This window comes from Fistularia commersonii, chromosome 3 (assembly GCF_037954325.1).
Source record: "Fistularia commersonii isolate RoL2024-O1a breed Wild chromosome 3, RoL_Fcom_v1.0, whole genome shotgun sequence".
In the NCBI taxonomy this organism is placed as follows: domain Eukaryota; kingdom Metazoa; phylum Chordata; class Actinopteri; order Syngnathiformes; family Fistulariidae; genus Fistularia; species Fistularia commersonii.
The window spans coordinates 8,779,517-8,804,197 of NC_141286.1; the positions used below are offsets into that span (position 1 = coordinate 8,779,517).

Genomic DNA, 24,681 nt, shown 5'->3' on the forward strand with positions numbered 1-24,681 from the left:
GCTCCGACCATAAAAACATCAGGATCAAATTCAGAGTATGCAGAACTGTAAAAACAACAGCTTCTAAAATGCATGTACGCACCTCTCATCCAGCTGCCTTCGGGCAGAAGACCGATTTTCACCTGGGCAAGTAACCTGCTACGGACAGAGACATCTAATCAATCACGTCCTGATTCAAAGCTGTGGATAATTTGTAGTCTTTGGTTTAACAGCTGCTTCAACTATACCTGCATACTTCCCTCCAACACACAGACAGAAGACAAGGATATATAATCTGGAATATCTGGACCTGTTTACAAGATGAGACATTAAAAATCAATTCCTTCGTTCACTATCTTTTCCACGTATCCTGCAGTCACAGTACTGGGGTGGCTGGAGCCTCTCCCAGCTCTCATTGGGACAACCATAACAAGTATCATCCAAACATTTACCAAATAACCACCTATTTTCCTAAAATGACATGTAGTAATTAAAATAACATTTATTACAAAGAATACAATGCAGTCAGGAAAGCAGGTAATAATACAATACAGACTGAAATGGAGCGGCCCTGGTCTAGCCCCCAACACACTCCCCAAAGGGGAGAGACACACAGATAACACATAAAGTAGGTAACACAAAATAAAATAAAAAAAATTAAGGCATTCTCTGAAATTTATTTGCAACAATCTTTATTATCTCTTCCAGTTTCAGATGTGAAAAGAAGCATTTAATTTTCTTCAATTAAATATCTTTTTTTTCTCCTTTTTTTTTAATAAAGTAAAGCATAAAAGTATTTACAAATTTTCAATTGTAATCAGTGACTTGGGCTGGGTAGTTACAAGCACCTTCTGCCAGCTGAGGAGAGACGAATATAAATACAGGGGAGGGGGGGGATGCTGCCACTTTTGTTTCAGAAAGTGACATGGCGTGACATTAGCCTTTCATTCTTTGGGGTGGGGTGGGGGGAGAAAAACAAAGAAAAACAAAAACAAATAACTATCTATGGTGTCCAGAACTCTCCTGAAATGCATTTCTACCCGCGGAAGCAGAAAAGGCCTTCGGATGCGCGCTGTTAAAACTTTACTGTTTTAATCTTCATAAAAAAAAAAATCGTCATAAAGTGGATTTTTCATTTATATACCTTTTTTATGTTTCAAGTTTTAATAACAATATTTATTTAAAACCCAACATGAGGCTTTTGTAGCACGATGCAGCCACGCACCCCCCCAACACACACACACACACACCCCCCTCGACCCCGAATTCCCTCTTGCTCTTGCAGTTTCTCAATGGAGGCGTGAACCGACGCGCCCCGCGGGGGTCGGCGAGGGGTCGGGGGTGGGGGGACAAGGGGTGGGGGTGGGGAGGGTGTGGGCGCGTCACCCCCCCGCCCACCCTCCCACCCCAGCAGCAAAATGGTCAACGTTCATCGTCCCTCTCCTCAGTGAGCCAGTCCTCGTGAAAGTCCGTGTCCGGAGTCCACAACCGTTATTTCTGGTGTGAAATGTTCGTTAGACAGCTCTTTATAGTTTTTCTATTTTTATTACAAAACACACTCCAATCGTCCAATGCCAGCCAAAAGAAAGACTAACCGTCTACATAAAGCGCTTCATGTAGATCAAAAAAACGCAGGTGTCGTCGTGCCGACGCAGATGAAGTCATCAAAAATATAGATGTGAACGGCCTCTGTTTGACTTTTCTTTAAGCAAAGTGTTTCGATAGTGTTGCCGTGGCGAGAGAAAGTCCTTTTGAACGTCCAAAAAAAAAAAAAATACTGAAGGAAACGGCATCATCTCCCATGGCTTGTAACACTCACGTTTCTACTCTCATCATTAAATCCTGCATTATTGTTTTCAAAAAAGACATTCAGTTGCACAGGGAAAAAAAACAAAACAAAATCCAAAACAGAAAAAATAATAATAATAATAAGATCGAATGTTCGATCCAGAATACAATCTCTCCCAGTTGAAGAATTTTTTTTCTTAATTTTTTTTTTCTGTTTATGCAGAAGGATTTTTGCTGATTCAGGCTTTTCTGAATCCATCACAAATCATCCATCTCCCGAGGGAGGGCATGGGGGGGGGGGGCTCCCGACAACCCCTAGCTGTTGTCAGACTCGTCCTCGGCCTCACGGAGCCAGGTGAAGAAAGCGGTGACGGACTTGAGCGCCACACCCTTGCCCTGCTGCTCCGCCGGGTCTTTGCTGGACTCCCAATTGTAGAAGGCCTCCTCCTTGATCACGTCCTCGTCGTAGAGCGTGTCGAAGAACATCCGCAGCAGATCTGACGGGGGGGGTGGGGGAGGACGGGAAATGACCATGTCAGCCGGCGTCGAGACCGCAATTAAGAACGTGGCGTTGAACACTCACTGGCCGGCTGCTCCATGTGCACCATCAGGGCCTGCAGGGCATAGAGTGCCTGAAGCTCCTTCTGCTCGTCCCTCAGGTACTTCTGCAGCAGCTTCGCCCTCTGCTTGATCTGGTCGCCGTCCACCTTGTAGGGATTCTCACCTGCGGGGTTGAGAGAGGGGAGTTCATCACTCAGCAAGCCTCCACGGGAGCTGGAAAAACCTCCGCCTGTTTAGTATTTACAGATTCGACTGGGAGAGAGAGGAAAGTGACTCACAGATGACGGCAGACTGGCAGATGCAGGTCATTAGCGCTCTGACAAACACATTGGCGGACGTCTGCTGCTCGTCCAGGTTGGCCTTCACAGGGACAAATTTCATTCTTGAGATGCACAGCAAACACGGCGGTTTCACAGCTTCGTTTTGTTTCACGGACACAAATGAGCACGGGATTGACGATGAAAGCCTCGTTTAGGAGCAAGAATGCATTCGGGGCGACGGACCTCCACCCAGTCGAAGATCCTCTGGTTGTCGGCCTTGTCCTGAATCAGCCTGTCCAGCTGCTTGGTGAGCTCCGTGGAGCTCAGCTCCTTCTTTTTGCTCCTCTCCGACTCGTCGCCCAGTGTGAACTCCACCTTCTGCTCCAGAACAGGGAGACAAGATATGCTGGATGACCCCAGTACATGAGCGTAGAGTTCTAGATTTTTCCACACTCTACATAAGCACAGTTACAAAGCACCGTGCAGGGCCTCTCCTTCTCCTCTCACCTTCTCCGTCACAAACTTGTTGACGTCCACATCCTCGGGGAGGAAGTCCTTCCACTCGAGCCCTGCTTCCCTCCACAGAGCGCCCGCCTTTTTATGGCTCTGGTCGGGAAGACGAGACACGCGCCAATCAGATGCAGGCGCTGGTTCGCCGATTCAAACGTACCGGTGAGAGCGACAACTGTGTGCTTTTACGTAAAAAGCGTTTGATGAGAGGTGACAAAAACACCGGCCCCTTTCACACTGCGGGAACTTATCGCCCCTTTTCAGGAACAAGGCTGTTTCTTGGTGCATTGGGACAGAAGCGGAACAAGGCATCTAAGTGAGAATATTATCTCTAAATCTGAGGGTTTGGTGGAACTAATAAGCCATGTCCATTACCAGATACTTCTTTCCGACTGACAACCGACATTTTTTAAGCCTATCACGGTTACTGGACAGAAGCAGCTAGAAATGGCACAATGAAGAGTTCAAAGGTATTCTGGCCAGCTACACCACAGACGGATTTCCAGTGCTTGCGGAGGACCATCAACATGTCAGCCAAATAAGTGCAGAGTTAGCTAACACCCGGGTTCTTCACACGGTGAAGCAGCACAGGGGAAAGATAACAGCACTTCAATCAATCTGATGGTTATTATTCCCACCATTGTCCTCCACTGCTTCACAGTCGGTTTGTTTTCAAGCGTGGCGCGTAAATTGAACACCTCTCCCTACCTCCGTCCCTTACTGCCTATGCCAATGCAAAACTGAGCCAAATTTCGACCAGGATGGTTCTAAGAACTGTTCGAAAGCGGCTAGTGCCTGACAGAAACGTATCCTATATCAATGCAATAAGTTGGATCACATTAATGTAAATCAGTATAAGATGCTGGGTTGGAGTTCAGGAAGTGTCGGCAGAGTCTCACCATTCCTTTGCAGAGTAAAGTGAGAATCTGGACCAGCAGGGTTCCGGCGATGCCCAGAGGAATCAAAGGCTTGGAAATCTCCCTGGAGACAAGTTCAGTCATCCGTTGAATGAGTCGAGTACAATCCCCAAATCATCCGCACCTTGTTTCCCCGTCGCTGTTTTGAGCAGCTACGTGCCAAAGACGGCGGCTGACCTGAACAGGCTTCCCATGGGGATCCCGCCCTCGAGGAGCATGGGAGTGGTGAGCTCCGCCAGATATGTCCAGATGTGAGGGATGTCTATCGCCATGTCTTCGGCCACCTCCAGGATTTCCTGAAGCCTGCGGAAGCACACACCTCCAAGATCACTCATAGGCGCTTTGTAGCTAACCGACTATCGGATCAACTTCACCCTGTCTGCAACATCAATGTTTCACACAGGATCTTTCCCGAGGTGAGGACATTCATTTCCCGTGTGAGATTCTGGTGGGAGAGATGTGCTTCACCAGCCTCAAGGTTGAGGGTGCAACTTAAACGTCACCAGTTAGAATCCAGAGGACTGACCCTTTGTAGTATTGCTGCGTGGGGATGGTGCCGGTCTTGATGAGCTGGTGCAGCAGCAGGCCCAGGTGCTCACGGGCGATGGTGCTGCGCTCCAGGGTCGACTCCAGCCCGACTCGGACGAACACGAAGAGCATCTGGGGGCAGTTCATCTCCTGCACGCACTGCAGAGCCTCCTGTTGTCGGGGACGTCACGGAGAATGGTGAGCACGTCGACGTTTAGACCCTGAATCAACAAGTTAGCCGTCGGGGCTAAACAAATGCTGAAGCGGACCTTCATGTCGTTGATGTGGAGGTACTCCTCGATGATGGCCGTGGACTTCTTCACCAGCTGATCCTCAGTCAAGGCAGGTTTGGCAGGGGTCTGAGGAGGCGGGGGCGTGTCAGCAGCCTCACGCTTTACTGCTCGAACATAAACCGGTGCAGGCAAACTGGATTAGCATCCTTCAAACACCACGCGGTACAAATCTTTGGACATGTGGCCGGCTACCGTTCTCTTTGCTCCGGGCCCGCTCTCTGCTGCCGCGGTCCCTGTCGTCCGTCATGTTCGCTACCCGGCGGACCGGATCCCCCGATCCGCGGTGCTCCCTCTCGCGGCTCCGCTCCTCGTTCTCGCGGCTAAAGCTGCGCTTGGTCACCTGCAGGCGATTCCGGTCGCGGTCCTCGCGGCGGTCAAAGCCACGCTCGGAGCGCTCGAAGCGATCGCTGCGGTCGCCGCGCTCTCGACTCGAGCTGCTCCTGTGGGACACAGACAGAGCAGACACAGACAGGACGAGGCGGTTTGATGAGTAAAGTCTCCGTGAATATCAACAGCGACAAAATATAGCAAGACCTTGACTTACAAGTTTAAGTCATTCCCTGAACAAACTTCTATGTTACATTAAATTTCCCCATTGAAATGAACTGAAACGGCATCAATCCGTTTCAGCCCCTGCCCGGCCAGTGTTCCATGTTGTCAAATAAGACAAATAAAAACTAATTTATAAAGAATACAAACATATACTGCTCAAAAAAATAAAGAGAACACTTGAACAACACAATGTAACTCCAAGGCAATCACACTTCTGTGAAATCATAGTGTCCACTCAGGAAGCAACACAGATTCATTTTGACTTGTTTTAAGGACATTACATCAAAGTTGGATCAGCCTGGAGTTTGTTTTTACACTTTCATTTTGAGTGTGATTCTTATCCAGACCTCCATGGGTTGATACAATTGATTTCCATTGATCATTTTTGTGTGATTTTGTTGTCAGCACATTCAACTGTGTAAAGAGCAAAGTATTTCATAAGAATATTTCATTCATTTAGATCTAGGATGTGATTTTTAAGTGTTCCCTTTATTTTTTTGAGCAGTGTATAATAAAACAGAATGTAAAGAAATAAACTGGTTTTACTATGTGTATTTACCTTGACAATCGGATGAAGATGCCAGTGGAGGTGAAGGATGGGGGAGTTTTTCATGTGGCGCTCTATTGCTTAACTTACTACACACTTAATGCTACAAGGTGTGGCTAAATGTAACTTGCGCACTATGCTACACTTATCACTAAAGTTTATTTCGCAAGAGTGAACGCCGCTCTTCCTTTTAAAATGGTCAAACCATCCCCAACAGGCTTTGAATGATTCTTCCGATGCCTCGTTCCCGCCACCTCCTTCACCAAATTAACGAAAATGTCTCCTTCCTTCTCACAGATGGGACTCTCGCTCACGATCGGTCGACAACGGGCACAACTTGCCCTCGTCTTTCCATGAGTTTCGCTGGGCCACCTGGCGGCAAGCGGTACGTCCAGCTGTTTTTAAACATAGCAGCGGCCAAGTTGGTGTCACGCGCTCCTTCCTAACTCAGATCTTGGCTCGTATTATACGGAAAAAAAAAACGGCCGAGGAACGGCTTGTATCTCGGAAAATTAGCGAGATGATGCTCGCGCAAGTCAAGGTTCCCCTGTATTCTTATGTCTGTTCTCACCTCTGAGGAACCCGTCTGTCGGACTCCAGTGAAGCGCTTGGAGAGGATGCAGGCTGCTGCAAAGCTGAGAATCTGTTCAGAGTGCTGGTGGCCGGCCGACCTCCTGACTCCTGGGCTGGAATTGACATTAAAACCCAAAGAATGCCGTTCAGTTTCTGCCCCGAGGGCATTTATTGCTGCATTCCTCTTCAACGGCCGGAAAACCTACCGGGATCCGCGGGTTTGGTGCTGCTGCCGCCACTGCTGCCCTTCCCCCAGCTGCCCCAGGTGCCTTTGCCCCCTGGGGCCAGCAGCTGAATGTTGAGGTCAAGTACAGGAGTCTGAAAAGCACATGTTGCAGTTCAAAAGCCACGGACTTCCTGCTTCATGTCCTAATCCTGAGGCTCGGGATGGTGTGAGCTCCGTGCTCCTGAGGAACCGCTCTCTCCTACCTTGGCGATTTTGCTAAGGAGTGAAGGATCGATGGGCCGGTTCTTGGAGATGGGAACCGTGTTCCAGCCCTCGTCTTGCTGCAGAGCGCCGCGGCCCGGCTTGTGAGGCCCCCCGCGCCCGCCGGGCCCTCCTCCCCCCATCCGGCTCCCCGGGCCGCTGCTCGACTCCTTCTTGGAGATTAAGGCCTGCTGCACCTTCATCTGCTCCCTGTGCTCCTCCAGCTCAGCCTCCTTGTGAATCTGGTCGATGGTCTTGGGGCCCTGGTCGCCTCGCCTCGGGACCCAGTTATTCTAGGATAGAGGACGGGGAGGGAGACACATCACTTAGTAGCCCAGCCAACAGGGCGCATTGCGTAAAAACAATAAATAAAGCATTACTGGGACCCCTTCATGGCTTGGAATGACTTTCCGGGACTTTCCGAGGACAATTTCGACGCGTTCATTTCCGCAGACACGCTGAAGGCGGGTTCTCCATTCAGCGTGGCAATTGTAAACTCTTTGTGTTCAGTCCGATTATTTCATCAAGTCTCCCCAAAAGCTAACAAGTAAGAGGTTTTTAAAATGGTTTTCCGGGGTGTAGGCGAACCTGGTTTTAAGGCTGACGGAGCAAGGGAGCGCATAAGCGATGAGAACAAAGTTTCAAGAGGCTTTTTCGCCGGATCTTATCTTCGCCTTTCGCCCCAAGGAGGAAATACAGGACGTGTGTTTTGCTGTTAAACCGGGCCAGTGCGCTGACTGTGGCCTGTGAAAACACTGGAGACAGCAGGTTTGGAAGCCCCTGTGTAGGCGGAGCCGACAGCCTAACTACAGGACTGCAGCATTCCTGCAGGGAAATAGGCCCGGGCAGAGCAAACGGATTTACTTCGAAAATAAAATGGAGGGACTAAAACAAGCGCCGCGAAGTTGGTATGGGAGCAAATGAAAATGCTGGAAATAGAAAGAAGTGAAAGGCTGCCAGAGGCGGGCGGGATTAATACGCTGCTGGGAGACTCGGTCAATTTGCATATAAGTTTTTCGTTGCAACGGCCTGTGATTTGCGGAGCGGTTGTTTTAAAAGCTGCTCCTGGTTAAAACGCTCAGGAAAGGTTTCTATCTGACAGTCTTTTAGTGTGTGTGTGTGTGTGTGTGTGTGTATCCAAAGCTGCAAATGACATCACCGGACAGTCTGACATGTCCAAAAAAAAAGTGAAACGGTCCCAACAGAAATGTAATAACGGACCACTACCCACTGTGTTATATGGCTGTGCTCGGCACTGCATGCAATCATTTCCCGCAAACATTTCGCAGAGCAGTGTGGTTTATGCATGTATGTATCCTGTTTCTAGGATTTACCCGCCGAAGGTCCAGCACATCCTGCAGCATGAAGCGTATCCTGGAGGTGGTCTTCCTCTCCTTGATGATCTTCTCCATCTGAGTAAAGTACTGGTCCATACGAGGCTGTGGAACGGCACAACAGCTTTTGTTGAGCGTGCGTTGCCCTGAATTACTAAAACGCTGCCAAACTGGCACCACCACGTTGGTTTCGTGTGTGCATGCGCGTGGGTCGGTGCCTCTACCTTGGCCCGCTCGAAGTCCAGGTCTTTGCCAATGGTGGACAGCAGCCTACAAAGGCACTCCAGGGACTCTTCGTCGTGGTTCTTGAGCAGCTTCACGATGCAGTCGTGCATGATGACCTCGGTGAGCATCTTGAGCTTGAATAGCTCACCGATGAATTTGATGTTACCCAGTGAGCGCCTCCTGGCCTTGTCTTTGGCCTCTTGCAGCTCTTCTTTCAGCCGCTGCTTCTCCTCCTCCTGCCAAAGGACGTCACATGTGAAGCAGGTCACGGATGACGTGTTAGCTTAAAACCAAAAAAAAAAAAAAAAAAAAAAAAAAAACACACACTGCCTCCCTTCCAGACACCAAACGTATCTTCTATGTGATGCATTTTAATGTGCCGTACCACTGCCGCAGCCTCCAGTTCCTTCTGCTTCTTCTCGAAGATCTCATCATCGTCCTTATCCTTCTCAAACTCCTTCTGGCATCGGTTAAGTAGCAGCTTACGGAAATTCACAGTGGATCCCGGTTTATCTGTGGTTTGGACTTTTAGCTGAAAAGTGGGTAAAAAAAAAGAATTACTAGACTTCAGGAATAAGGAACACAGATAGTGTCAAGGGTTTTGTAGCGCAAGAGGCTCCTCAGCTCCTCCATCACATAGATCAGTGGCCCAGACACATGGCACTAATTCTACTTCATAACAGGAGCCAGGTGAATATTACTGTAGGTTACCTAGTGACTGAATAATAATAAAAAAAAAAAAAAACACCAACGTAGGAGTGAATTTGAATAATGCATGAATTACGACAACACTGAGCGTCACCCCGGTATTTCCCTTATTCAGAAAAAAGTGGTCCATTTTGAATACCTGAATAAAACACACACAAAAAAACGCATTGGTTCGTCTCGTCTCGTGATTGTTCCGTCCGTTCGCCGTCATTTCCTTCAGCTCTCCCCGCTGGCGGAAGATCTCTGAATCCCGACGCAGCGGCATAAACAAACAATTTCCTTTGTCAAATGACCGGGTTTTACTAGCCTTCGGTGAGGGAAACAAAACTCAAGTGTTCCAGTTCGGTCCTCTGCAAATATCCGTGATGATGCTCGCACCGCAAAGATGGGACGGTTTTAATCGGGGTCGCTCAGGGATCCCTGCAGAGATATCCAGGGTTTCCAGCACTCCCCTCATTTCGAGGCATAGCTTGAGCTCCATTTCTCTTTCATTCACCCCAAAAAAACCTGCACAATTTGGAAACTGTTGACAGTCCAGGCTGGGCTGCGACTAGATGGCGCGTTAATTTGGGGCAGATAGAAAAATACCATCTAAAGTTCTCGCCGAATGAAGTTGGAGAACATTTAGATTAAACTGATAGTGGCGTTCCACACACAACCTATCATTATTATTATTCACTTTCCTCAGCAGAGAGGAAATAAGGTCCTTCCTGTATGCTTGAATCGGGAATGTTTTTTTTTCAAACCATCAAACAGGGTTTTTTGTTGAATGCTCCCGAAGACGTGTGGGCCTGGAGGACATTTCTTAACAACAATGATTCATGAATGGCCCCGGCTGGCCGCTGCCATAAATAATGGTTTTCGGATCTACTCCTAAACAAGAGGGCTTTCTGAGTCCATTGAAAATCTATTATGTCCCTCGATGCCGCTGCTTGAGCTATATGATTATATTCTGAAGAAGAGGGAGAAAATAAATCAATATATGTATAGGGTTTATATACTTTTTTTTTTTACAATGTATTTTAATATATCGATATATTTATATTTTTATTTAAGCTCTCTAGGATCGCCTTGTTGCAGTAAAAAGATCGACAGTGGGTGAAACCCAAATTAAACCCCTGTTATATTCGACTGACAGACAAATAGGGGATTCACTCCAATAGCGTGTGTGTGTGTGTGTGTGTGTGTGTGTGTGCATGTAAGTGTATGTCTGCGTGTGTGAGTCGATGACTTTATTGTGGGTCTGGAATTGAATTAGAGCAGGTGCTGCTGGAGAAGCACAAATTACAAAAATGATAATTTGGCTGCAATGCCAAAAATAGCTAAATGAAGAAATTGAAAAGTCCTGTATTTTGCTGTTTCTTCACAGCTCTGCATACTGGAGTGTATGGGTTGGGTTTTTTGCTTACGAACCTTAACAAAAAAAAAAAAAAAGGAGCGCGGATTCAAATTCCACTACTTCCTTGTGCACTTTGCACAAAGGAAATATAAGAGTACATGCTCAATATGAGATTTGACCAAACCATATATGGGTCAGGCAGGAGGGAAGCAGGATGTTCCAAGCGTATCTCTGAGTACTCAGAGGAATAAGATGATAAAAGGGGCAATTCTTTCTTTCTTTCTTTCTTGCGAGAGCCTTTGTTTTGTCTCAGCCCGCTGGAATGTGGGGCGATCATGACCTGCTGATGGGAGTGAGCGAAACGGCCTGGGTGGTTTTGGATTCTCAAGGAAAAAAAAAAAAAAAAGGCCCGAACTTACAGACGTCTGGTCTGTTTTTTTTTCTTTTTAATGTTTAGCCGCAATGACCTTCATCCCTGCAGAAAGATCATTTGTGGGGAGAGGCTGATCTCCGCTGCAGACAGAGGGACACACCTGGAAGCCGGGCCCTTCAGGTCGGCGACCTTAAACGCTCAAAGAGCCATTTGGACCCATTTCCCAGGGAAAAGAAAACACAGGGAGCCTCAAAACCCTGATATTTAGAATAAAGATAACGCTATATCATGTTTTATTTTATGCTATGTATATATAAGAAAAAAATGTGTGTTGCATTTATTAAATCAATAAACTGCTACAGTGAAAAAAATCTACTTCTGCATGCAACAAAAACATTTTGAACTCCAAAAAGAAAAAGAGCTGCTCGGTTGAAGGTTAATTTCAAAATAAAATGCGTCTAATAGTGTCCTCCTCCTGTTTATGCAATAAAATTAAAACAGAAGCAAACCAAAAATGTTGTCTGCTGTCATCCTTTTATCAAGGTCGGGCAGTCGGTTGTCAACCCCGAAATAAAAAAAGGGACAATTAAAATCTTTATTCAATCTGAATGTCAAGAGCACCGTGTCTGCTGTCAGGGCTGTAAAGCTCAAAAAGATTGTGTGTCAAGCATCTGCCACACAGCTGCGGTTGTGGCAATTTTTTTTTTTTTTAATTTTGAAATTAGAAAAAAGTTTTGTTTTAAAGTTGTAAGATTAGCATAACCTTCAAATTTAAAATAACATTTTAAAACCAAATACAATTAAATACATTTCATGAAAAAAAAAATCCAAAGCTGCAGGAAGCTGCAGCATAGGGATGAAAGATAAGTTTGTTACTTTCGTGCAAAAAAAAAAAAAAAAAAAAAGATGATTTCAGCACAGCAGATGAAAATCAAGCCAGTGAAATAAAGCGTCACTTACCCCCATAAGGCAGCGGCACATGTTGGCATAGGCCACGGAGAAGTTTGGCTCGGAGATGGCCTTCTCAAAGGTGAGGTCAATGACGCCTTTCAATCTCTCCTCAGTGTCAATAGTCAGTTCCGTCACCTGTTTCATCAGTTGCTGAAACTTTTGCGGGGTCAGCTTGTTGAGGATGCTGCGGACTTGCTTGAACAGCTCCTGGGTCTTGAGGTTCTCCGGATCATTGTCCACAGGTTCTTCTACACGAGAGCGTACCACAACCTTCTTCGCCGAGGGCTTCCACGCGTTCTCCGCTTTGTTGAGCTGCACGTCATCAGTGAGCGACATGCTGGTTATGATCTTCCGGGGCTCCTTCCTCTGGATCTGCTGGGAGCGACGTGGGCCACCGACGCCCATGCCCATACCTGGAGGCTGAGGAAGGAAGGGGAGGCAGGGCTAAACCGCAGGATTGGAAAATGCACCACGCGGAGTATGATCACATTTAAAACAACTGCCAAAAACCTACTGGTCCTCTGCTTCCACCTCCCATGCCTGGCCTGCCCAGGTTGGCAAAGGAAGGCGTGAAATCGGGGCCGCAGTTCATCCCCGGTAGCCGACTGGGATCCAGCTGACGTAACGGGGTCTTGTTAGCCTGAACGGATGAAAATGCAAGTAAGAACGGCACAAAGACATCCGAAAAACGTTTTTTTTTGCCAATACTAGCAGGTTCCTGATGTTTTCATGCAACTACGGTATAAAAGACCTGTTAGCCACCAATAACTGACTCAAAGGACTTGTGATCGAGCACATAATATATCATTAATTCTCTGTTCTGCTAGTCCTGCACTCAGAGTTACTGGGGGAGCTGGAGCCCGTCCCAGCTGTCACTGGGCGAGAGGCGGGGTTCAACCTGGACCGGTCAACTATAGAGAAAAACAACCGTTCACTCCTTCATTCACACCAATTCTAGGGTCTCCGATGATCCTCCTGCATGTTTCTGGACTTTGGGAGGAACCCGGAGACTCGGGGAGAACTTGGGAGCTTCCACACAGAAAGATCCCTGTCGGAATCCAGCTAGGGACCTTCTTGCTGTGAGGTGGAAGCGCCACCGTGGCGCATAATATATTCACACGGTATATAAAAACAAAATGTGAATGACTAGTGTTCAAAGAGACTGTTTGGCCATTACTGCAGGGTCACCTTGTCTAGAACAACGTCGCTGATGGCCGGCAGACCCTCTGGCTTGTTCATGCTGGCCGAAATGAACTGAAAGCCCAGGAGGAACTCCCTGTCGTATTTTTTCTTCTCCTCCGGGTTTATTGGCTTCCATTGTTCTGCGGGGGGAAATAGAAATCGCAATGACGCTCGCTTACTCCACGACAACATTCAAACTGCCAACTCGTGAATGTTTCTCTCTCGATCCCGAATCAGAGTTGAGCTTCCGATCTGGTACAGCCAAAAGTAATAAGAGTGGGAAATAAACCGCAAGGCTCTGTGAGGAAAAACTCTTGTAGGTTTATGGTTTTGTTTCAAATAATGTTAATTCTAATTCTAATCATAGAATATAACCTTGGATCAAATCCCACATTACAAGTGCTAACAATGGGTGTGTGGCTTTTCCTGTGAGGCGGTGAACGCCAAAGAGGTTCGAGGATACACACCCTCCTTGTACTGGTACTTCTTGTTGGCGGCCGTGGGCTCGGGAGCATCCGGCTGGATGTTCTCTGCATCCAGCTTGTCCTCCTTGTCCTCCCACGTCAGGTCCGCCTCCTCCGGGGCCGCAGGCGGAGCAGCGGGAGGCTGAGTTTCCGCTGCTGGGGCCGAGGCCAGCTCGGGCTCGGGAGGGGCCACGACCTGCTCCTGGGTCACAGATGAGAGAGAGAGGTGGAAGTTGGCCGACTCCAATCTGGAAGCTGAGCTTGATTTGTGTCTGGCTGTTGAATGTCTCACCGGGCTGTCGTGAATGTTCAGGAACTAATTGTAGCCTGACTGGTGTCAAAATGAGGAAATGCAAGAGAAATACAGTAGCACCTCAGCTTACGAATTTAATTTGTTCTTGTTGGCGAAACATATCTTTTTTTTTTCCCATTGAAATCAATGTTAGTCTTATCGATCCATTCTTCAGCGTCAAAAAACATTTTGCACTCTTTCAAAAGTTTTTTATGGGTTTATTTTTGGCAAAAATACAGAAAGGAATTAAAGATAACTTTAAATATGACCATGCTTCTTTTCTTGCCAGCACTTGTACTTGCCATTTCCTTCACTAAATAAGTGTACAAAAGTAAAGCCTCTCTACCGCTAACGCTATCTCCAGCAAGCTGTTTTTCATTAATCCAAACTAACAATCTTTTTTTTAATTCTTCTGAGACATGAGACCTTTGCTTTGTTAACGTAGTCGCCCCTTTAGCCACATTAGCCGTCTTTAGAGCGTCTATGTTCTTCAGGATTGTAGAAATGTTTGACTTAGCCATGTAGCTTGGTGAGATCTGTAACACCAACACCGCTCTCATATTTAGCTATTAATTCCTTTTTCAGATTGACCATAATTCTCAACTTCTTCTTAACACCACTATTACTAGCACTTTTAACTTTTTGGGGAGCCATTATGAGGGCTAGCTTGCTGAAAAAAAGAACAAAAAAAAAAGCCTTAAAACAGTGGAACACAACGAGTGATGTAAACAACATGGAGTGTTACGCACGGCTTCCGCTAAGCTACAACGCCACAACGTAGAAAGCCAGTAAGTTTGTTTGTGAGTGTGTTCGCCACTGAGGCTTGTTCGCAGCTCGAAAACAATGTTCAGAGGCGGATTTGTTCGTGGTGAGGGGCATTTGGAAGCTGAGGTTCTTCTATGTATAATTTTATGAACACACACACACCTCTTTGAAGGCATCCAGGAGATCCCCCACTGCCTCCTTTTTGTTGAGATCCTTCATCTTCCTCTTCTTCTTTGGCACAGACACAGCAGCTGCAGAGATGGGGATTTGTTACATTTAAATGGTGGAGATTTAGAAGAATAGAGCTCTCATCTGAATGAATGTTAAAATGGCGTGAAAAATGATCATGAACAAGAATTTCACCATTTAGCAAATGAACAAGTAGGACACACACACACACACGCAGTGACTGACCTTGCATAGTAGTTTCTACAGGGGACGGGGTGGCGGTCTGGGGAGGGGTGGGCACGGGCTCTGGTATGGCGTCGCTCGCAGGCTCCTCTTCCGCTGGAGAAGTCGCCTCCTCCTTGGCATCGGCCGGCACCACCGGTGTTTCCTCTTCCGTGTCTGGGTTAGCGGCGGGAACCTCTTCCTCGACTTCGGCCGAGGGGGGCGCGGTGTCGACGGCCGGCTCAACAGGGTCATCTGGGGCGACGGGGTCGGACGCCGGCTGGTCGACGGATGCGTCCTCAGCTTCAACTTCGGGTGTCGGCGCCTCCGCGGGGACATCTGCGGGGGCCTCGGCGTCGTGATGCGTAATCACTTCAGGCTCGGCGATGGGGCTGTCATAATGCTCCTCTGCGCCGACGGCGGGGGCCTCGGGGTCCTGCGGGCCCGGGAGTGGCAGGCCGTTGGGAAGGCACAGCTCCTCGGGCTGTGCGATGGGAGACTCCAGGGCAGGCTCTGGCTCGCCGGGGGGTAAACTGACTGAATCCTGCTCTTCCTCCGCAATGCCATTCGAGGTGGAGGAAGGAACGAGGGATGCGTCCGAGGGGGGGGGCGGCGGCGACAGCCTCGTCCGCTTCCATCTCCGTCGCCGCCTCCTCCCTGAGCTCCTCTGCTGTCTCTGGTTTCTCCTGTGATGCGGCGGAGGGCACGGGGTCAGGGAGGGGAGCGGGGTAAGCGGGCACCTCAGGCGCCAACTGGGGTGCTGGAGAGGGTTCCCGGGGAGGTGGAGGAGCGTCCATTACATCTGCAACGGGAACGCTAGATGCGGGAGTGGGAGTGGTGTCAAGGGGGGTGTCGTCTGCTTCTGGAAGTAGAGGCGGCGCAGCGGGCTTAGAGTTCAAGTCAGGGGGAGCCTCTGCAGGGACAGGGGCATCCTTGGGGATCTCGGGGGTCTTTGACTGAGGTGGTGGCGACGATTTCGTTTTGTCATCTGGAAGGTTGGACAGGGAATGCGTTTTTTTCAACCTTCATTCAAAACTTTGGTATGTCTTATGCAACTAACGTACATTTCTAGTGCTCACTTGAACAGTTGTTTTATTACGCAACGTTTCTCTTATGAGGCGTTTTAGCAAAGTGTTCACTGTCAGCCACTGATTGTTACAAGTTTTTATTTATAGATTTCTTTTCCGGCATCCAGTCGGGTCTGATGTTTCTTTCAGCCACTGTGAGAGCTTCCTGTCCTCGGGACTATCTTGGTAGAGAGATCTCAATCTTTATCAGTTTGACTCAAACACCGAAAACAAAACTGCAAATCCCTTTATCTGGCCCGTCTGGTTGCCATTTCTAAAGCCATCTGCAGACACACGACAATTGACAATGTCCGGTGTGACAACTAATTCACCAAACATGAGGTCACGCAGCTGCCCCGTTGTGTGTTACCTTACTGCTATAGTTTGTTCTTACCGGTGAACGGCAGAGGAGGATTTAAATTATTTACAGGACATAGGAGGGGCACTCGCCATGACTGCACTTCGATCCTTGTAGGTGTGAATTCAAGGTGTGCGTCCCTCACCTGGTCTGGCTGGCACCGGTGCAACTGCAGCTGGGATGTTCTCACCGTTTGCCTGCACCGCAGCTGGGCTCTCCGATCCAGATATGGCTGACTGGGGACACACATTAAGGTTTGGCGAGATCAGCGGGGAAACTCAGCTTAGTGTGCGAATGCCGGTCACAGGTTGGTTTGGTTGAAATGTAAGAAATGAGGAGCGGGACTCCACGGCATTCTCCGCTAAGTGGTAACAAGTGAAAATACCTTGACAAATGCAAAGACCGCCGTAATGCCGACTCAGGACTTTTCTTTTAACGAGGGAAAAAAAAAAAAAAAAAATGAAAGCATCCAACATTGGTCTCCACTGAGAGAGAGTGCTTTAACACCTTTGGGTTCAAAGCACTTCTCACTGCACTGTATTCACCCATCCACACAGTTGTGGCGGCAGAGCTGCTGTGCAAAGTGCTAACCAGGCCATCAGCTGCACCTCGAAGGGGGGGGGTGGGGGTTGTCAGTGTTGTGCCTGAGGTTCGAACCGCTGATCGATGCCCACTCTTGCCAGCTGAGCCACTGCCAGGATCTACAACTTTGCGGTTGAATTTAATAAAAATGGAACTGCGAAGCCGTTCGCCATGGCACCATCAATGATCTGCAACCTTCATGGGGTTTCCGGGTGACACGAAGTGTGTGAGGACGTGTGTGTTCAAGTGTGTGAGCGGCAGATCACGGCGTGTAGACTTACCTGTGGCGGGGTTGGTGTCGAGCCACTACGGCCCCCTGACATAATCTCTTCTGTGATGTCTCTGCCACCTTGGTTGGGGTCTCTTATTCTGATCTGCGACGGGAGGGAGGAAAGAGGGATGAGGAGGCGATGGATGCAAGCAATGCCCAAAAGCAACTGCCGTGCTCATTTCACAAACTTAAAATACAGAACTCGGTAGGGTTACAATCAGAAGAAGAAGAAGAAGAAAAAAAAAGGAGGAGAAAAGCAACCGTTCCAGGGTGAGGACGAACGTCCACGTACGTCCTCTCGGTATGCCTCGCTCAGCCGCCTCTCATTCAACACAAGCTACATTTCTCACATTCTGCACGCGGAGGCGCAGCAAATCCCCAACTCCTGAACTCACCTCTGCCTCTGAGTCACTGGGCAGAGCGCTTCCATTTAACGTAAATCCACCGAACCTAGTTTGAATTGTATTGCCACGGGGCGGGGGGGAGGGAGGGGGGGGAGGAAAAAAAATCCCCGTGCAGCCCCGGGTGGTTGTGAAAATGTCAAACTTTCAGGACAAATAGTTTTCCTGTATATACGCATAACACTCTGCGACTGGATAGAGAAAAGAAAGAAAGAAAGAAAGAAAAAAAAAAGAGAAGCAGAAGCCAAAAGGATAACGCTCCCGTCAAGTTGCCATTTATTGCACACACGTGTCCTGTCGTCGTCGCCCCCCTTCCCCCCCCCCCCACTCATGTGCCACATACTTACAGTAGGAAGTCGGGACTGTCATGAAAACTGGTATGAGCCGGAGCGCGGCTACGTTACGGCCGTGCAAAACTTCAACAGGCCAAGGGGGTGGGAGGGGGAGCAGGCTGGAAAAGCCAGCTGAAACTCGCCGCGAGGACTACGCCGCCCGCTTCCTCGACTACAGGAACGGCTAACCTTTACCTGCTTCGCTTCGCTGACGGACGGTCTCCTTCGGCATTATGCGAACTCTAGCAGAGCCCCGCTGGTCCTGGGGTCGGCTCGGAAAGCACGATATCCGGTCTTCCGCCCCCGGCTCTTTTAACTGACGGCCGGACGGAGCAGGGCTGGGCCCGGCTGTCAGCTCGCTAGCTCGCAACCTGATTCACTCCCTCCCTCTCATAGAAGCAGAAAGAGGGAGGAGAGGAGGATAAAGTGACTGGCCTACTAAAGCTATGGTATTGGAATGCGCCCCCCCCCCGTCCCCCGCCCACAGAGCCTAACAGACAGTTAAAGGGGCCCTGGAGGGAAGTAGGGGCATGGTAAGGGGGGAATGGGAGGGCTTCCGGGGGGGTAAAAAAAGTTATTATCAAATGAGCTGCAGCTCGCTGGAGAAACTCCCCCTTTTCCCTCATTCTTCCTCGCTACGCCGTCACCGCACACCCTCAAATGGCTCCATAGACCTTTTTCAGCGCCACCCACCTCCCCCTCCAACCCCCCGCCGGCCCCCTTCGGCCTCCTCCGCCCGAGCAGAGGAAACGGCACCGGGGGAAGGAGGGAGCGCCACAGCAGCGGAGGTTGGTCGTCGGCCCTTCCAGCTCAGGAGGGGGAGGAGACAGGCGGCCACGTGGAGCTGAGCAATGTGCTGACATGTCCCCCCCCCCACCCCACCCCTTTCTCCTCAACCCCTACCCCCGAACCGCCCCACCCCGGCTTTTCTCTTTGACACACAGCAAGAGGGCAGGAGAACAGGAAAATGGGAAGGGGGGGGGGGGGGGGAGACTTGCAATTTGAAAACGCTACAGCGCTTCCACAAAACAGGGATTTTAGAAAATAAGTTACTTAAGCGGTGATTCTAAAATACTGGACTGCGTCAACCCGAGCTGACCTTTATATCTGTGACTCGTTTTTCAAACGTGTCCAGAGTGAGCGAGCAGACGGATCCAATGGAGCACTTATCCCCAGGCGTTAAGTCCTGTTAAAGGTGCTACTATTTTTCCCCCTAGATACCGACCTTACCTGTGCTCTTGAAATACATCACACCCCATAGTATTGTGCTCGGCAACATCGACAAGAGCACATCCCGTGAGTCCCAAAAAAAAAAAATGTCGTAACCCATCGAACGCCCCCCCCCCTTTCCAGGGCGTCGCTAGGTAGAGTCAAAGTCCGACCGTCTGGACGACCACAGTCGTTGATAAGCAGCCAAGTTCTCTGACAAGTTACGGGGAAAAAAAAAAAAAAAAAGATGCGAGTGCAGGTCAGATGTTCAGCTGTCACACCCCGGCAGCAGGAACACGTTTCCTTTTAAAGCGTGGAATGAAACGGACTTTAAACGAGGTCGGGGGGATTCACACACCGGGTGTCCTGGTCGACAAACTTTACTACAAAATTCCACTCGAACTGTGACAAAGGCTGTGAGCCGGTCTGAACTGGTTAGGTAAACGGCTGGGCCACACATTCTCTCACACAATGAGAATAAGATAACGCAAATGAAGTCTGAAAAGGCACCATCTGAAAGCCTAAAGTGTGAAAACGGATTACCTAAGGAGCACAGAGCTCGTCTATTGTCGGGGACCAAACGTCAGAGAGGCGGAAACCCTGGCCAGAGGATGGTGGTCAACAGGTAGTTCCAGTACATTTTCATATGGGAGCTGTCACAGGAAAAAATTCATCCCCGAATTTACTCGAAGCTGAGAGCAAAACACATGCCACACAGCACCGGATTTTTTCCACAAGTCAGAATGGCAACACGCGCAAGGTCCTCTGATATTCGAAAATGGGAACACACTCAGGACTCGTATCGATCAGTCGGATCGTTAATCGGCAAACACCGCGTCTGTGACTCGCGTTCTTTGTTTTCGTCTTCTGTCATATGCTCTCGTGGTCGTGTCATTCACTCCAGTGTAGGACACCTCCAAGTCTTACTTATTTGTCAAGATCTCGGCAGAATTCATTCATTCATTCATTAGCTATTCCTCCTATCCTGCACACAGCTGTCATTGGGCGAGAGGCAGAGTTCAACCAGGATTGATCACAGGCCCACATATGGAGAAATACAACCATTCAAACTGGGCAAATTAGGGTCTCCAATGAACCTACTGCCTGTTTTTGGACCGTGGGAGAAAAACTGAGAACCATCCGAACTCCACAGAAAGATCCCCTGTTTGGTGGGGATCAAACCAGGGACCCTCTTGCTGTGAGGTGGAAATGCTAACCGCACAGCCCGACACAATAGTCGCGACTGACTTTTTTTTCCTTATAGCCTTGATAAAACAAAGTGAACAGCCCACGATTAATCCACAGGATTTGGAGTCAGGGCCGCTCCAAAACCAAAGTTTTTTTTCCCTTCCTCTCCAGCAGAGATAGTTAAATCTTATCTTATGAAAAGAGACCAGCTGACATCATAAACCTATGGCCACAAAATTACAAAAGTTCCTTACATTCGAAGCACTGAGCGTAGCTGGTGACAATTTGTAGGACTAGAGTTTTTATCATTGCTTGATAACAATTGGTTGAGAATGTGTGCAGGGTTGTGTTCGCACAATCCAACACACGACGTCGTGAATGCGCTTTTTTTTCCCCCTGACCCCGACATACAGGTGTGCTCTCAGTATTTAAGTCAGGACGGCTGGAGAGTTCTTACAAAAATAAGCTCTGATAAAAGGGACGCTGTCTAAACAGCCCTGACAATGACATTTCCACCAAGGGCTAACATTCACACGTGGGAAACTCTGATTCTTTTGTACACGTGTGTGTGTGAAACATTAGGCCCGACAGAACTCTTAACTGTACCTGTTTCCGTTCCCGTTTGGTGGGAACGTGCTGCGGAGGCTGAGGCGGCGGTTGCTGTTGCTGGGGGGCGGGGTTCATAATAACGGGTGCCTGCACTGGCGGGGTAAACTGCGGCTGGGCTGGATAGTAGGCCGCGGCTGTGGATCAAGCAGAGAGGGAGATCAACATACATGAACTGGCTTCATCTTACAATATTATGGTAGACTTACACCAAACAATTTTTCACAGTCAGACTTGAAAATGAAAGTCGTCATCTCGGTTGTGAAGTCTAAGGTGGTAATCTTAGCAGTCCTTGATCAGTCTTTTCCTAGACTTGGCTTACGACAAAAGAAAACATCTTTGAGTTTATCACATGTTTTTCAGTCTTTATGATGGGGTAACACAATCAACAACCTATAGATGAGCAACAAAACCAGAAACCTGGTAGACAAACAATCATCAGAATCAGCAGCAAAGACGGTGTTTGTTGCCGGTATAGATGAATGGATGGGTGCATGTTGGGAAAAATTGCTGAAGGAATCCAATTGTAGTGTTGGTAATAGTAACCCTGCAAGATTCTCAGTCTTTGTAAAATTTCAGGCTCGGCTGAGACTAAAACTCTGAAAACCAGTCTTTAGAGATGAGCAGGTTTGGGATGATAATTTTTCACAAGTATTTTCGAAGCCTTTTTGAAGTCTATAGATGTATTGGTGGCATTACCATCCGTGCCCTTAGTTGTTTTTTTTTTTTGTAAAGAGCGTCTTTCATGACAAGTCTAGTGTTCAGGTTTTGTCATTCATCAGAGGTTATGTGCTTGAATATGCGTGGACTATGAAGAACCCTTTCCCATGTCCGAATTATCATCAAAATGCTGCCTATTTTTAAACAATGAGGTTCAACAGTCCCACAGGCCTCCAACATCTCCGAGGATTACATGAAATCTAGGCATTCCAGACCTTGGGAAGGGAGGATTATTTGCAGTGCCACTGTATCGAATTGCATGTCTTAATTCCTGCACACCTAATAAACCCCGTAAAGTGAAAATCAATTTAAAGAGAAACAAAAAAAAAAATATCCAGAGGATTTATTTGCTCTTTTTTTGGCCATTTGTACAGTATTTACACTGCGTCCGCTAGATCAACACAGGGAGAATTCAAGGCCTCTTGAAATGCCAAATATGTGAGGAAGGTCAGGATGTTACCCAGAACACAAACTGCATTATCTTAATCAGCACATGTTTTCCCATTCCTTTTTTCTTCTTGTACTTTATTTGAGTACTATATATATATATTTGTACTATTCTCCCAAGTGTTTAATAGAAGGCAGCATGACAATGGTAAAAAGTGTGTTTATTCAAAGTACATCAATGACACAATTCAGTTTCCAGAAATAACGCCCTAAAAGCGAACGATGTACAAACTCGTGATACCACAAAAAAAAAGGTTCAATACAGAAATACAGTTAAGTCTTATGCTGGATCCAGGAGAAACCATAAAATCCGCCATGAAAATATTTATTGGCATCTTTGAATGCAAGACCTTGTGGTGATTTTACAACTCGATCCAACAACTCTCGGGCTGGCAGGTCGGGAAGTATCTTCTCTATCGCGGATACCTGGAAACGACTCCTCACTTCTCATGAGGCATCACAAGATACATTTGGCAGGTTGTTTTAGAAATGTTAAGATTTCTGAATTCTGCCTTTGTGTTCCTGCGCAGCCCTGTAGATACTTGAGCTTACAGATCCTTCTCTCCCCTCAATAGTGTCTTGACTTGCAGCCAGATATAGTGTATATAGGCGCTGCCCTAAAGAAATACATGACATTGAGCCTGATGTAACATAGGCAACTATATATTTTTACAAGTCAGTTATCATATAAAAATAAATTAGAATAGTTTGTAGATCAAACACTTTTCAGCAGTGGTTATTATGTTGTAGCCAGGTTCTGCGGCGCTCCGGCAGGCGATGCAGGGAGGAACCCGATTTCCATCGCTCATCTTTTTGCTTGCTGTTCAAAAGAACCTTGTGTTCGTCTCGCATGCACTGGAAAGGTAAGGGAAAAAAAATTGGAAACATTATTGTTGAAGGACAAGAAACCTTTATTTAAGTCAAATGAATGGCAAGTACACTAATGTGTATAACTTAAGAAGATAACTAGTCTTACATGTTAGATAACAGGGACGGTCAGGTCTAACATACAGATGTAAAGCTACAATGTGAACATAAAGAGACCAACAGAAATAATCCCCTAAAGGAAGCAGTAATATTGCTCAGAACTTCCTCACTGGACTAAAACCTCTACAGAATTCAATAGAAAACAGATGCTTTACCCACCTGCTGAGCCGAAAGTGCTTTATCCCCAATCCGTCTTCAAATCTTCGGCTCCTTGAGATCTCAGAGGAGGGAAATTCTCAGTGGTATTTCACGCTGGTGTATGACCGAGTTTTAATTGTGGTGTTGTTGTTCTCCTTCTTCACTGTGCCGACAAAATGTGTGGCTCTCCGAGCAACCGAAACCTGCTGATGCTGGTGAGTCCTCCCTCCCCACCGCCCTCTCTCTTTTTAAAAGTAAAACACCATGTTATCGTTTGATGAATGTCAAGAGAAAAAAAACGTTTAAAAAAAGCGGGGCTGTTAGTCAATGAAATCCTTTTTGTGGGAGTTGCTGTGTTTTGGCTATCTCGTGAGGTAAGTCCACCTTATCAATGCAAAAATGTAAAGGAGTGGACTTTCCCTTGTGAGCGGCAAAAAAATGGCAACTTGCACCCAAACTATCCAGGTGGGCTAACAAAAAAAAAAAAAAAAAAAAAAAACATTAGCTAACTCCTGCACTTACTCAAAAATGCCGCTCCACAAGAAGAAACTGGTAATGCGTGGTTTATGAGTCCCACCAATCACCAAGCACCAATATCATATGCGCTCCTGTGGGACCATAAAACCACTCTACCAGTTCCTACAACCAGTATTGGTTGTAGGAACTGAGGTCCATGCTCCCTTGTTCCGAATGCCGTCTAAAAGGAGAGGGAGGAATGCCCAGGTACATGAAAATGTTCAAGGAGGATACTGAAGTTCCAACAGTGTGAAAGCGACTCTGGTCACTGCAACTTGAAGATAGTCTATATTTCATAAGATATTAAAAGTAGCGGGGACCTTTTGCATGATTACGCAACGCATCAACTTAATACTAATGCTTTAGCGTCAGTGATATCGGGGCCCTTAGAGGGCTGTCCACTGTGGGAACAACGTGATGTGTCGGTCTTCAACTCGCATTTGCTCTAAAGAAAAAAAACAAAACTTTTTTCTATTGTTTTACTAGGCCTGCACAGTGACTGTTGTCGTAATGGTTTTCATGTAAATGAAAGTGAAAGGGATTTCTTAGACAGTTGATATGTTATCCAGATGACAGGGCAGGCAGAACACACAAGCAGCAAAGAAAAACTTACTATACTGGTGGAAGAAAATGGAGTTACAAAAAAAACAAAATAAAAGGGTTTTATTTCTCCTCCACTGTGGTTCGAAGAGGGATTTATATGAGCGGCCACCTCTCTTGGCAAAGACTCTCTGGAGTCCTGTCAATGCTATTCCGTTGCCAGGTAGGTGGAATAGAGAGGGAAATCTAGGAGGTTGCTGCAATCGGCCAAGAATGAATGCAACTGAATCTCTGTAAAAAAAACGTACCCCCCCTCTAGACACCTCACTTTGAACAGATTATATAACAGAGATTGTTTGCG

At 47.5% G+C, this 24,681-nt stretch overlaps 1 protein-coding gene and 1 non-coding gene across 2 annotated transcripts in view; both read right to left on the minus strand.

The window, feature by feature from the left end:
* Positions 1-654: 654 nt before the first annotated feature.
* Positions 655-24,681, minus strand: part of LOC147235411 (eukaryotic translation initiation factor 4 gamma 1-like) — a 42,022-nt gene continuing 17,995 nt past the window's right edge. The window contains 26 exon segments of the mRNA XM_086143518.1: positions 655-2,264; positions 2,351-2,491; positions 2,607-2,688; positions 2,832-2,966; positions 3,096-3,194; positions 3,998-4,079; positions 4,193-4,318; positions 4,542-4,714; positions 4,813-4,940; positions 5,029-5,276; positions 6,507-6,621; positions 6,715-6,826; positions 6,938-7,228; positions 8,270-8,374; positions 8,494-8,730; positions 8,880-9,026; positions 11,875-12,285; positions 12,380-12,505; positions 13,054-13,187; positions 13,515-13,713; positions 14,731-14,819; positions 14,983-15,559; positions 15,561-15,946; positions 16,529-16,619; positions 17,247-17,339; positions 20,973-21,109. Of these exon segments, the coding sequence (XP_085999644.1) occupies positions 2,083-2,264; positions 2,351-2,491; positions 2,607-2,688; positions 2,832-2,966; positions 3,096-3,194; positions 3,998-4,079; positions 4,193-4,318; positions 4,542-4,714; positions 4,813-4,940; positions 5,029-5,276; positions 6,507-6,621; positions 6,715-6,826; positions 6,938-7,228; positions 8,270-8,374; positions 8,494-8,730; positions 8,880-9,026; positions 11,875-12,285; positions 12,380-12,505; positions 13,054-13,187; positions 13,515-13,713; positions 14,731-14,819; positions 14,983-15,559; positions 15,561-15,946; positions 16,529-16,619; positions 17,247-17,339; positions 20,973-21,109 (4,646 nt within the window). The 3' untranslated portion in view covers positions 655-2,082.
* LOC147235412 (small nucleolar RNA SNORD66) lies at positions 9,111-9,180 on the minus strand. Its single transcript, XR_015105979.1, has one exon. It is a non-coding gene; the product is annotated as a small nucleolar RNA SNORD66 (small nucleolar RNA).